The following is a 14886-nucleotide window of genomic DNA, read 5'->3' on the forward strand; positions in this document are numbered from 1 at the left end:
TTAAATCCGCCTTGATCAATACACACATTAAATGAAAGAAACATTATTTATTAAACCATACATGTTTCGGGAAATCTCAACCATTCCCGTCATCAGTGGTTAGATCAAAGAATAACACAATATGACACAATCTTTTGTTTTACAATTTGAAGGAGTATTGTGTCCCAATACATCATATCAAAGAGTAAAGAGAACTTATGAAATATTATAAAAATGATCAATACATACAATTTTGGTTGAACTGAATGAGAAGGTATACATTGACAAAATCTGGTTCATTGGTACTCATATCAAGGAACACCAAAAGAATATCCATCTCAACCAGCCAGACGAGTCAACAATGGCTGAGCATACCCTATCGCCGGGTCATGATGTCGTGTTATAGGATGTTTGAGCTCTGCCCATGCAAAACAGAAGTGTAGGATCATATGGGAAGGGTGGAAACAGGTAAAAATTCAAATAATTTCAACAGGGACTCTGGCTATCAATTAAGCAATATGTTGTTTTCTCCCATTAAAGAATTAGGTAAATAGTTTTTTTCCCTGTCCTTCATTGTCACTGTTTTAATTTTTTATCCAATTTGTATTAATTTCCTCCCCCTGCCTTTGATTAGTCATATGACCTTTCTGTCTATTCTGTAATGCTCAGATGTCTTAAACATCATCTTACTTTGAGCTAAGATGATGTCACCTCCCACTCAGAAGCTAGTACACAGTGAGCCATCTGGTGACGAACAAGAGTATCGTTTATAATATTATAGGAGGATAGCACACAATGTGCATATAAGAAAGAGAAATTGTCTTAATTGCATAGTTCAACTAGAGATACTGTTCTTTTGGAGCACAGCTCTGCATAATACCGTTGGCAAATTTTTTTCACACAGTTCTCAAACACACTTTCCATCTGGTTCGTGGAAGTACTTTCTATTGCACATCTTGTTGTGAAATCCATAGACTGCGAAGCGTGTCATGGTGTGTCGCAGGTCATAGCCAGAATTTTTCCATTCTGTTTGGTAGAAATCTATCCAAATATTGGCTTTTTTATCCTGTAGCTCTTGAACTAAGGCTTACTACTGTGTCATGGAAGACGATGGTAATCTTAATCGTAGATCTTCTATATAGAAGGGTTATCTTGTCCGCTCATAGGTTAACCTCGAAGGAGCGTTCTTTACCAGACAGATAGCTTTCTTGAGATACGTAACCTTCACTCGTTCTAGTACAGCTAGGTTGTCCTTTGTTAGGTACTTCCAGATAATCTCTAATGCGTATGTCATGATGGGGGAGATCTTGATGTGCAATAGGGCTATTGCTGTCTATAGATGATTGTCGAAGAACCTTGATGTCATTCATTGCTGCGACTGCTGAGGCTGCTTTGTCTCTGATGTGTTTGGTGAAGCTTTTTCTGTTTGATTGTAAAGTCACACCTAAGTACTTGTAGGAATTGACCCTGGCAAGATCTTTGTTCTAGACTTTGATGTACACTGCAGCTGGAAGTTTCCCACCTCTTCTAAATGTCATTTGGGCTGTTTTCTCTAAATTAATACTTAGACCGTTTGTATTCGACCAAGTAATAAATTTATCAAACGATTCCTGTAGCTTTTTATGTGATGTTGAGGCTAATGCCATGTCATCAGCTTATATGTAAATGGAGACCTCACTGGTGATTGATTCAACTACGTCCCTTGTGGCAATGTTGAACAATATCGAGCTTAAAGGATCTCCCTTCAACATTCCTGTCATCTGCTGGATTGCCTCTGATCTAGACAAGTTGTTGTCAATGTATGTAAAATTGTCTATAGGAGTGAATGAATTATCCTGTACAGGTAGTGATCCTGACCTATAAGTTGTGCCAGTTTACTTGTTAGTACATTCCAGTCTAGAGAGTCGAATGCTTTAGCATAGTCTATAAACAATACATGAAGTTTTCCTTTTGGAAGACTGAGAGGTTCAGTAATGTTTCTTATTAGGCATTGGATAGCATGAGTGGTTGAGCGCCCTTTCTGGAAGCCAAATTGTTTATCAGGTATCATCGAGTCCGTTAGAGCTGTTAGCCGGTTAAGTATTAGAGTGGACAGGAGCTTGAGCCCCTAATTCTCCAAAACTATATCTCGATAAGAATTTGGATCATCTGTCTTGCTTTTGCTCTTGTATGGGAGTTTTATGATGGAGTATCTCCATTTCTCTGGTATCCTAGCCTGAGCCACGCACTGGTTGAGTTAGACAGTCCAAGCCTCAGCAAGATATGCGCTACTTTCCTTCAAATGTTCGTTGAATATGCCGTCCGGTCTACATGCTTTGCCGTTCTTCAATTGGTTGATTACTTTAATACTTTGTCAGTCGTAAAGGGTTCTGTATTCATTGCGTTGTCTAATGTGGTCCGAGGGACAGATGAAGGTATGTCTTCGGTTTGTAGAATAGACGTGAAGTGCTCTGTTAACCTATCAATGGGTATTTGTCTGGAGAACTTTGGTGTCCTCGGTTGGAAGGTTTTGTATGGCTTGTTCTAGTAATGCCCTTTCTTGTGTTTTGAGATATTCTTTCCTTTCAGCTTTGAGGATTTCTTTGTAAGTCTTCCTTTTGTCTGCATAGTCAAGTTTTGATTCAGCTGTGTTTATCTTCAAAGTTTTGTGTAAGGCATGCAGATCGGCTTTCCTGGCCTTATAACAGGTTTTGTTGAACCATGGTTTAGATCTCCTCGAATTTGAAGTGCGACGTTCAGTTACTTCCAATAGAGTTGTCTCTAACCGGAGGACAGTGTCATCTGGTTAAGGGTCTGGTTATTTTAGAATGCTTTGAATTGTGTCCATTTTCGCTTGCAACTTCATGATGTTCAGTTTCCTAGATAACGTATTTTGTGGTGGGGGAGGAATTGGTTTTTTGCAGTTGATGTCAAAGATGATCTCTACTGGTAGATGCTTCCTTAATGGAAAATTCTTTATGCCCAAATATATTACGTGGATGTTATTGTAGTTTGTGAACACCAGGTCTTTTGCGCTTCCCCCATTATGAGAGATATATGTCAGTTCCGTCCTCGTATTGATGAGAGAAAGGCCCTCGTCTTCCAAATACTTCAAAACAGCTCTTGATTTGGGGTCGTCTTTATCGACTCTGCAATTCAGGTCTCCTGCCAAAATGATTGGTACGTTTGTCTTTATTACGCTGAATGCTTGCTTAATTCATTGATGATGTCGATTTCTTTGAATTCTGCCAGTACTATGATGTTGCTAGTTTTCGCTGGGATGGGCAGTAGATTGGTTTCACCATGCAGGTAATGCCGCCTTTAGGTCTTCCTAGAGGTCCCTAGGATGCAAATATGTGCGTGCTGTAGAGGTCTTTGTGACTCCATTCTTCAGTAAGAAAAGTTTCTACAAAGATTACAATGTCATAGTCACTCGTAACGTCCGTTGGAGTAATAGTTGAATACGCTAGTTAAAGATTTGGCCATTTAACTCGTATAAACTTGCTGTTAAGCTGTTATAATATTTCTGTGATTGCTTGCCACAATTTTATTCAGGAATTTAAAAGTAGTATGTGATATAAGTAAGTATTTTCAAGTTCTAACAGTCATTGTTTACAGAATCGTAGTCATCGACAAACGTAATTCTCTTCTAAAGGCGCAGAGCAAAGTCTCTGTGAATCGTGTATAATTTTTCTTTGACAAGGCAAAATCACAAAAGATTATCATGATGATGATGATGATGATGATGATGATTATTATTATTATTATTATTATTATTATTATTATTATTATTATTATTATTATTATTATTATTATTATTATTATTATTATTATTATTCATTTTCAAAACCTGTAGGCTGTGTACTGGGGTAGGAATGAAGTATTATATTTCCTCAGGCCCATGCCTTGCAAAATAAAGGAAAGAGTGTTTTCGGCTGTAGCATATTTTTTGTTCAACTCTTTTGGGGGCGGGGACACACTTTTCATGTTTTAAATGTTCTTATTTTACATTTGGGGTAAATTTTTATATATTATTCTCTCCTTCAGATGATGACGTGAACCAGAGAGAACGCTTGGCTGAGCAGTTAACTCGAGCAACTTTAGAATGCTTAGTTTGCTGTGAACGAGTGCGGCAACATGACCCAATTTGGAGTTGCACCAATTGTTACCATGTTCTTCATTTGAAGTGTATCAAGAAATGGGCCAAGTCTTCTAAAGCAGGTTTGTATGATATCTATCAAACTCTGGATACTCCTTTCAGTACCATCAGTGATCTCATGATCACAGTGGGGATAATATGGGAAGGATTATCCAAGGTGTGAAAATTAATACCTCCAAGGTTTGCAGTCTTAAAACACAGTCAGGATCAGAGGAGAACAAGACTTGCTTAGGTACACTGAATGTGGAAGACACCAAAAAAAGAAACGAAAAAAAAAAAAAAAAAAAAAAAAGTAATAATAATAAGAGAGAGGGAGATCCTGTTATTAGTAAGTATAAGCAGTTCTAGATTCAAGTGAGGCTTCATGGTCACCTAGACCTGAATGTATTTATGTATCATAATAGCAATTAATTTTAGCTTTCCATCCATTCTAAAATACAGTAGACCTATCTTTGTTGTGCACTGCAGATGGTGATCTGTCCAGGCTTGTGTAGTATTGTCTTGATTAGAAGAGGAAGAAATCAATGTCAGGATGAGGAAGTTAGACCAGGCATACCAAATAACAAAGAATATATACAATAAAAAGTCTATGAGTATAGGGGCCAAGTTCCAACACTATAACACAGTTGTAAAACCTGAGGGATTATATGCTTCTGAAACTTTGACCTTAAGTAGTAAAGGTCACGGTGACCGGCTGGAAAAAAGAGAGCACAGGATACTAAAAAAAATCCTAGGTAATAGGTGGGTTGATGGACAATTGCGAATGAGACCAAATGAGAATTTGTACAGCAAGACAGAACCTCTCACAGCGTCAATTAAGAAGAGACGGCTATTTTACGGTCATCTCTTGAGGATGACTGATGGTCGACTAATGAAATGAATATGGAATTTTATTCAATCTAAGGCAACAAGGCCGAGATGGTTCCATGAATGCAAAAAAGATCTGAGGAAGATTGGTATTTCAGACCAAGAAATTCATGACAGGAACACATTCAGAAGATCGGTGAACAACTATCAAGGTTTCAAAATAAAATGGCATCAACTTCCAGAAGACAGAAAGGACCTTTGTCTGAAGAGCATAAACAGGCACTCATTGCTGGGCTCAGAAAATACTGGCGGGAATTCAAAGCCGGAACAAGAACAAGACCTAGACACTAAAATGAAGTTGGTTGTTACCACACAGTCCATAGAGGCTCAACTCGATGTATTAAAAAAAGTCTTTGTTGATATTGGCATGTTATTTTTTTCATCAAATCTTTGCCAGATGTGGTATGGTGGCTACCTACCTGGCATGCCAACGTTAGCAAATGAGCAGTCTAATTGTAATGAGGTGGATGTATCTATAGTTTTCCTTGCCTCTGTTGGGTCAGATTCCGGATTCTAAAATGTTAATGATAAAACTTCATTCTTTGTCTAGATTGGACCATGTTATCATCCTATGTACAAGTTACTTTTTGGGTACAGTACATTGTAGTACTGGTATTCCTTATCCACATTCCAACTCAGATGAAGAAAGTAAGTTTAGTTCAACACTCTGTGGAAGCTTCAGCTGAAAAATATAAAATAACAGTATTCCTGATGTCAGATGCCATTGTGTTAAATTCAATTAATAAACTTTTTTATTATTTCGGTAGATTTGAGGGTGATTGTTTAAGTATAATATTCCATATCTAATTCTCTCTTATTAAGGTTTGCATTTTTTTTTTTTTTTTTTTTACCCTTCAGAATCAGGATGGCGCTGTCCAGCTTGCCAGAATGTGACATCAAAAATCCCTCAGGAGTATCGTTGCTTTTGTGGGAAAGCCCGTGATCCTGAATGGAACAGACAAGATACGGCTCATACTTGTGGAGAAGTATGCGGGAAATCACGTACAGACAAACGGCCAGACTGTGTTCATCGCTGTACATTGTTGTGTCATCCAGGTCCATGTCCTCCGTGTGTGTCACAAGTGACCAGGTATTGTGTTGTTATTATTGGTTTTATGTCTGTTAAGTTCATCTGTTTTACAGAACCCAAAATTTGACCTCTGTTCTCCATCGTACATATATAGTTTCATGCTCTGGATTTTTAAAAAAATATAGATTTTTCAATTTGTTGTATGTCCCACTGACACAGATAGGTTTTATGGCGACGATGGAATAGGAAAGGCCTCAGAGTGGGAAGGAAGCGGCCGTGGCCTTGATTAAGGTACACCCCCAGCATTTGCCTGGTGTGAAAATGGGAAACCACAGAAAGCTCTGAAAAAATTCAGTTGGTTTTGATTTCATTGTAATACATAATAAGAGAAATAATGGGTGTACATAAACTTGGCAAGAGATGTGATGGAAATACATGGTCCGCAGACAAAATCAAAATTAGTGTGACAAGGGAAAAAATAAATGGGTGATGGTGGTGGTAGCTACACTGGCAGTATCTCTGTAGAGCTGTGTATTAGGTTCTCCCTGTATTTAGATTCAGTCTACAATTTTTGTCTCTGCTGTAAAAATTTCCATAGAAAGTTGTCATTTGTTTTCAGAATCATTGACCTGTTTTTATCATGTGTTGCTATTAATTAATTCATTAATCTCCATAAATTCAACTGTATTAATGTACGTAGATAGGTATATAAATATGTATGTACAGCTGTAAAAAAAAAAAAAAAAAAAAAAAAAACGGGGGGGGGGGGGTTTGCTCTTTTGAACGTAAATCCCCTTTGGGTCCCATTGCTACTATTCAGAGATGTTTCATGTTGTTGGGCCGGTCGAACATGGCCTGATACTTGTGGTTGCCAACCCTTGACCAGGAACTTATATAAGTATCCCATTGGGATCCTTTCCTCCTTTTGTGTTTGTCCTGTGTACCTACTCTTTTACCACATATATTTATCTTTTGTCTTATGTTTCTTCCCTTTTCCTGTACTTACCCAGCTTTCTTCTTATCCTACACTTATTCTACATGAAGACTGAAGATCTGTCAAGATGGATCCTCAAATGAGTGTTGATGCCCGCCCTCATGATGAAGTTGGGAAACAGAAACGAGCTCATCGGGGGCTGAGAAGAGATGTGTGTATAACAACTGGGATTGATGAGGAGAGAGCCTATTATCTGTTTGAAGACAGCAAGATATAAAAATGTGGAGATTGCCGTTGTCCTTCTGTTTCCATGTTTGTCCTTGTCTCCTATTTCTATTGCTCCCTCTTCCCACATGGACTTGCCATTGTGTTCGTCCTATTATGTGTGTTCTTTTCTTATTCCCTCTCTCATTCCCACTGTACCAGGAATTTGTACTAATCTGGCACAAAGTTGATTGGCAAGCTGTTAATCATAATCTCTTCTACCTTGGCACTTGCTGCAAGTGGGTGAAGTCCAAGATGTAGTGGACGTATTTTATGATTGGACTCGTGATGTGATCTACAACCTTGTTCTCACTCGTAAAACATCTGCCAGCTCCCCCATGGGGAAAAAAGTGATACCTCAGTTGCAGAAATTAATAAAACTAAAGACTGGAAAAAGTCACCTCCTGAAATCAGTGATAAAATCTTTTCTGATCTTCGCAAACTCCATAAACACCTAAGATGGGATTATCAGGACTGCATAAACTTTGCCTGCCTAGAAGAGTGAAGTATAAGTAAGAGATTTTGGTCTCTGTTAAACAACAGCAAAAATACAAATTGTGTGCCAGATACAGTGACTTAGGGCTATAATTTAGCCCGTGGTTGTAATAGACCGGAAATTTTCAATGAATACTTTGCATCTAATTTTGTTTCACCTGTTCAGGATGGGTTTGAAACTCACCTGGTGACAGGGGTGGTCATTGTGGATCTAACAGCAGCATATGATACTGCCCATTACCGGTTACCCTATGTCAGGTTGTCCAGTCTAATCAAGGACTTCCATCATACTAGACTTATCATCACTTTCCGTCAAAATTACATGATTTGTTGACTTTCAAGGCCAGCATAGTCGTTGGAGAGCACAGAAAAATGACCTACTTCAGGGGAGTATATTGGCACTAGTTCTCTTCAGCTTCTATACCAATGACCAACCGTTGACTCCAAACGCAAGAAGCTTCTTATACGCAGATGATTTGGCCCTTAGTGCACAAGGCTCAAGCTTTGAATCCATGGAGAGAAATTTGACAACTGCCCTTCGTGATCTGTCAAGGTACTGCAATCAGAGCGAACTCAGGCCCAATCCTTCTAAGACACAAGTATCTGAGGAACAGGGAAGCTCATCGTGGGGGTTCAGTACAAGTGATACAAGGTGTGAATGTGGACAGGAGCAAACCACGAGCAACATGATTCAATTCCCTTTGAGCCCAACATCTTGCACAGGAGTGGGTGATCTCTTACAAACCACACCGAGTACATTGGACATTGCAAAATACTGGGGACGTGTAATATGAAGATCTCATATGTTATGGTTTTTAAGTTTACTTCAAACTGACTTGTACATTAACTGTAAATTTGTATGTTTTTGACTCAAGAATAATAATAGTTCCCAAATTTTTGGAATATTGAATGTGTTCCCTCTCACAGTCTCAGTAATCCTTCCACCTCTGGGTCGGATGCCTATTCTTTACTTTCCTCCCTGCCAGAAAATAAACCTACTGGTCCAGATGGCCACAGTCCTGTCTTCCTCAAGAATACCGGTAAGAATCTTGCCCATCCTATTACTGTTATATTTGACCATTGCTTCTTAGCTGGCTACTTTTATGACCATTGGAAGATCACTAACATCACTCCCATTGTTTAAAATGGAAAAAGGTCTGATGTCAGAAACTACCACCCAATTTCTATACTACACACCCTGTTACTCATCTGTGAAAAGATTATCCACCAGCATCTCCTTTCACTCACCATTCCTTATATATCATCCCAACAGCATGGTTTTCTTCCTGGTAGCTACTTCCTAACTAATGTGTGTGTTTTTCTCGATCGCGCAACATCTGCTCTTAAGGAATGCTGGTCCTCAACTGGACGTGTGCTACATTGATATTGCTGAGGTTTTGATACCTGTAAACTGTCAGAACGTTTTAACATCCATGGTTGCTTCTTAACTCGTAAACGTGTGGTTCTTGATGAATTTAGTTTGACTCCTCTTATGGTGCATTCCGGCATCCCACAGGGCAGTGTCCTTCGTCCCCTTCTTTTTTGTCCTATTTACGATGATCTCATTGGTATTATATCCTATTCTTTTGAAATTCTACTATTTGCTGATAATTGTAAAATATTCAAATAAACTGATTCTTTAACAGATGTAATCTCTTTACAAAATGGGCTTAATTATCTTTGAAATGTGGTGGGGTGGGAGATATACGAGGGCAAGTCAATAAGTATCTGCAGTAAATTTTTATAATTATTACAAAAATAAAGCTCATAGAATCAGTCGTGCTGCAGTGGCACCTTCTGGTCCAGTGAGGAAAGCAATGGCAAACTACCCCACTCCTCATTTTGCCTAGTACGCCTCATTTAGACTTTGCCATTGGTTTTTGTGGTTTTCCTATAACTGCATAGCCTTTGGTGGTGCTATTTGAGGATTCAACCAGCCTCTGGGCTGATGACCTAACAGACAGACAGCACTTTTTATTGATATCATTTTCAACATATTCACCCCGCTTTTCAATGCACATGATCCACCGTTTTACAAGCTTTCTGATACCCTCTGCAAAAAGGGTTTTTGGTTGTGCAACAAGACACGTATGCACCACTTCCTTCACCTGTTGATCGGAGCTGAATCGACGGCCTCTTAGAACATTTTTAAGTGGACTAAGCAGATAGTAATCCGACGGAGCAAGATCGGGACTGTTTGCAGGATGCTCCAACACCTCAAAACGCAGCATCTTAAGAGTTTGAGCGGTGTGGGCGGTGGTATGTGGACGGGCATTCTCATGCAACCTCTGCTTTTGTTGCGAATTGCAGGTTTCAGCTTGTTTACCAGCATATCACTGTAATGTTCTTTGTTTACTGTTTCCCCCTTTTCCTGGTAATGTTCCAGGATTGGCCTTTGAGAGTCCTAAAACACTGTGAACATCACTTTTCCTGCAGAAGGTTGACTCTTGAATTTCTTTTGGATTGGGAATCCGGGATGCTTCCATTCCATGCTCTGATGTTTGCTCTCTGGTTCGAAGTGGTGAAGCCATGTTCTATGTCCAATGATGATCCATTTCAGAATTATTTTACCTTTGTTAGCATGACGGCCCCAGTAGGTGCTGACAGATTCTCACACGATTGCGATTCTGCTCTTCATTGAGTTGGTTTGGAACCCATCTCAAACAGACTTTGTAAAAGTTAAGTCTGTTATGCATGATATCTTATGCAGAACCATGGCTAATGTGTATATGGTTTGCCACGTCATCAACAGTCACTCATCTGTTATTCAGGGTCATATCCACTTGTTCAATATTGCATCCGTTACGGCTGCAGATGGACGCCCGGATCTTTCCTCATCCTTCATGCTCATGTGACCCCGTTTGAACTGTTCAATCCACTAACAAACACTTTGCTGTGACAAAACATTGTCCCCTATTGTGCTGAAAGTCTTCTGTGAATATCCGCTCCTGGTACACATTCAGACCACAAAAAACAGTTTATGGAATGCTGTTCTTCCTTGGTGCAAACAGAGTGTTGTGCGGCCATCTTTACGTTGCAACAGCGCAAGCTGTACTGATCTGATAACCCTGAAACCTTACTGCAGACTTAGTCAACGGTGCCATCTAGCGGCTGGTGAGCACACACCGCCACAGGGCCAACCTAAAGTCAGTTAGAGCAAAATTGCTGATAGTTATTGACTTGGTTATGTACAAGTTTAAATTGATTGGGTTGGAATATATATAAGCTTTAGATAGGATAGCACGAGGAAAGAAGTGGACTGTAGGTATAGAACACAAGGGCAGTTTCAATTAGACAGAATGGCTGAAGCACCTTCACAGACTGTACAGATCTTCCTCGCCATGAGTGACAATTCATTTGACCATTTGGTTCAACGCTTCTGGGAATTAGAAGATATCAATCAGCCGATTGAAGGACGACCTGGAGTGTGAGAAACATTTTACTGCCAACACCAGGAGAGATGCGGAGGGAAGATTCATGGTACGGCTTCCACTTCACGAGGACTCAACTGTGCTATATTATGTGTATTTAAGTTGTGTAAATATATGTGTTAGGAATTCCACAGGGAACCAATGAACAGACACTTTTATAAAATTAAAACAAACAACATTCACATTGGAAGGAGCAAATGAAGAGAACATCCTTGTAAAATATAGAACAGTGACAAAGGAAAATTATTTTTCAAAAACTTTTTATTAGTAGACAAGCAGAATATCATATATCATAGTGAAAAGAGTGCTGGAAACAAAAACATTTTTTATAACATGTGTTCAAATGAATAGACATAGTTATAAAATAGGCTAAAATAAGTAAATCCATTTTCCCTCCCATTTCACCGCCCCATTCAACCATTCACATTGATTTTAATTTATTTCAATTTTTAAATTCACATAGATTTTAAGTAAAACAAGGTACTTAGTATGATGTTCTTAAGAAGATACATACTTTGTAATTTCACCTAAGCATTGTAATACAGCTGAAGATGTTCCAAATGGAGTGAAACATGTACTGTGTATGATTAATTGATTTGCTTAATGCAAATATAAGTATCAGAAAGGTGGAAATTTACTGTTATTGATTCATTGTAGAAGGAGCTCTTCCAGAATACTCCAGTCAGCGAAGTTAGTATACGATCATGGGAGATCAGCAGAAATTCTTGGCAACACAGCACAGTTAATTTCTGCTTGGTAGTCGTTGTGTATGGAGTGAACATTAACGCTAGCACTGTAATGACTTTCTGTACCAGCATTGCTTATACCTTGTATTGGTATTTGGTTTTGACCTTCCTTAAGCTGAGCCATTCTCCACAGTCATTTGTAATGAAGTGTGCCTGGCTACATGGGTCTAGGAGCGCTCTACAAGTTTGCAGTCTTCCATATCCATCACATACTTCAACCAATGCATTGGAGAGTAGTATCTGGGTTTGAGGTTTTGCCTTTAACGAACAGTACATGACTGTAACAGTTTGTTGCTGATTGACATCAGCGCCGCTATGTCTTTCAGATGTGGTTTCAAGCTGCCTTCGTGTGACTGGTTGATTGGTTCGATGAAGTTGAGTGTGATGTTTCAAGCCGCATGAATAACAGGAGCCTGAAGAACCGTTACTAACGATGTGTCCAGGCCTAAGACAATTTGAACACAATCTATGTTGTTTGACAAAGTCCATTTGTTGTTGGACACTGCTGCTAGAAAACCCTGAACATTTGTAGAGAGGATGAACACCATCACAAAATAAACAATTATTACCAGTAGAGACAAAAACCTGTCTTACTGGTTTAGTGTGTTTGATGTCAGTAGCATGTCGTGGGTGGGAAGACACAGCTGGTTTGGAGGTCTGATTTGATTTGATTTGATTAGCTCAAGGGTATGGCATCTTGTCCTCTATAAAGAGACATAATTTGTCTAGTCTCACAAATTTCAATTTTGATGATGTCAGCTCCCATTGTTTTCTGCTGACATCATCAATTTGTTGAATCAACTGTGATATAAGAATTTCATGCGAAGGAATGTCAAGTTTAAGTGCCTCAATTGCATTTACATTACTCGAAACATGATTTAGGAGTGACCGTAGATCTGTAGATGACTCTTTGCGTACAAGTGGAAGGATTAACAGGTTATAATGTGAGACGTTGCAATAAGTTTAGGGTTATTGTATCTTTGATAGATTTTTTGCCATGCAATCTTAAAATTTGTGGTTGTTATGGGAAGATTCTTAATTTGGTCATATGCTTCACCTGTAAGTGAAGATAACAAATAATGGTACCTTTGTGGGTATATCTTGAGGCGAGTCATTGTTTATAACTAAACTGGTAAACGTATCAGAACAATTATGAAAATCAGTAATATTACCCCCAAATGATGGCAATTGAATAGTTGGAAGTGCTAGTACTCTCTTGAATGAACCAGAGTTAGTATCATTGGTTGCACTGGAAAAGTTGCCTTGTTTCAACCATGATTCTGCACACTCTTGTATCAATGTTGTAATTTTATCTAGTACATCTTAGTACAACGACATCCACATCTCCTCTCCATCTTTAGATGGAGTAATATTAGTCATACATGTTTCAACCATCATCATTGGAAAAAAGTTTTAAAAATTTCCATAATTGATGTTAAAAGAATATGTTAAAACACAATGAAGAAAAGAGTGGAAACAAACGAGACATGATGGAATTAAAACAATAATTATGGCAAGGTTGTGTACCTCTTAGTTTAGACATGCAATGTGTTACAATTAAACAGCGAGGACGAATTCACTGTGCTAAAATTTAAAATGACAGTCTGTCTTCATTGAGTCACAATAGGGTGGAAAAAATTGAAAAACTATATTTGAGAAGAAAACAAATGCCAGGTAAAAAATGTTTGTGACTCATAATGGAAACCATCAATGAAGTTCAAATCTGTAATGGAAAAAGTGTGTATGAGAAACTTGGGCTAATAAATAAAAAATAAGTGTGAAGAAAGTTTTAAACTTACTTATTAAATACTTGCCCTCTCAAATGGCCTGACTTTCTCAGTTTAGCGGTTCTGCTTTCACTGATCGTGTCTGTTGCCGCTGGCTCAGCTGTGTTTGCGAGGATGGGAGGAGTGAAGGGAGAAGGGGAGGGAAGTGCTGAGCTGGTGGGGGGAGGGAAGGAGGAGTGGTGTTGAGTTGGAGAGATGAAAGTGGGGTTTGTTTTTATTATAGAATTGCTGACAAATGTATGGAATGAACATTTCAAGTAGAATGTTTTTTGATTTCTTTTAAATTATAAGAGGGGTTCCTGAACTGATCTATATCGATGTGGATGCTCTCGAGAATGTTGAGCAAGGTGCCTTTTTGCTCATAATGCAAGATCTTAAGATCTTTTTATATTGTTGTATATTTGTGACCCGATTCTTTATGATCCTCACTCATAGCTGAAAAACGATTATATTTGAGAGCGTTGCAATGTTCTGCGTATCTTATAGCATAATTCCGGCTTGTTTGTTCGACATAGCTGGAATTACAGGATTGGCATTCTAATTTGTAAACTCTGGAGTTCAGATATCTATTATTATTATTACTATTATTGTTAATGTTGATTGTGTGCGGATTGAAAATAAGTCTGGAGTTGGTGTGGGAGGTTCTAAACGCTATCTTAATGTTATGTTTTTTAAAGACGTTAGAAATTTGGTAAATGCTACTGCTATTGAAAAAATAGGAAACTTCTCTTTAGGAGTGGAATCTTTTTCTAGGGTAGTCTTTTTTTTTTTTTTGCTTTACGTCGCACCGGCACAGATATGTCTTATGGCGACGATGGGATAGGAAAGGCCTAGGAAGTGGAAGGAAGCGGCCGTGGCCTTAATTAAGGTACAGCCCCAGCATTTGCCTGGTGTGAAAATGGGAAACCACGGAAAACCATCTTCAGGCCTGCCGACAGTAGGGCTCGAACCCACTATCTCCCGATTACACGGAATATGAAACTTATAAATAATAATACTCGATACTGGGCGCACTTAAGTGACTGCAGCTATCGAGCTCGGTTAGGGGTAGTCTTAGGTCTGCTCTTATATCTATTGATGATCCTATTGATGAAGGTTCTACTGAAGCCATTGTAGTCTGCAATATTGTAAATAGTGTTTATTTCTTTTTCGTAATTTTTGCGGGATAAAGGGACAGTTAATGCTCTAAGTACCATACTATGATAAGCTGCTTTC

At 38.7% G+C, this 14886-nt stretch overlaps 1 protein-coding gene across 2 annotated transcripts in view; it reads left to right on the plus strand.

Annotated features, from left to right (window-relative positions):
• The window catches only part of LOC136876130 (protein shuttle craft), a 180885-nt gene that overhangs the window by 44289 nt on the left and 121710 nt on the right, over positions 1-14886 (plus strand). For both annotated transcript variants that reach the window (XM_067149824.2, XM_067149825.2), the window contains exons 2-3: positions 4006-4179; positions 5843-6074. In XM_067149824.2, coding sequence (XP_067005925.2) covers positions 4006-4179; positions 5843-6074 — 406 coding nt within the window. The remainder of the gene's footprint in view (positions 1-4005; positions 4180-5842; positions 6075-14886) is intronic.

Source organism: Anabrus simplex, chromosome 6, assembly GCF_040414725.1.
Source record: "Anabrus simplex isolate iqAnaSimp1 chromosome 6, ASM4041472v1, whole genome shotgun sequence".
NCBI lineage: Eukaryota > Metazoa > Arthropoda > Insecta > Orthoptera > Tettigoniidae > Anabrus > Anabrus simplex.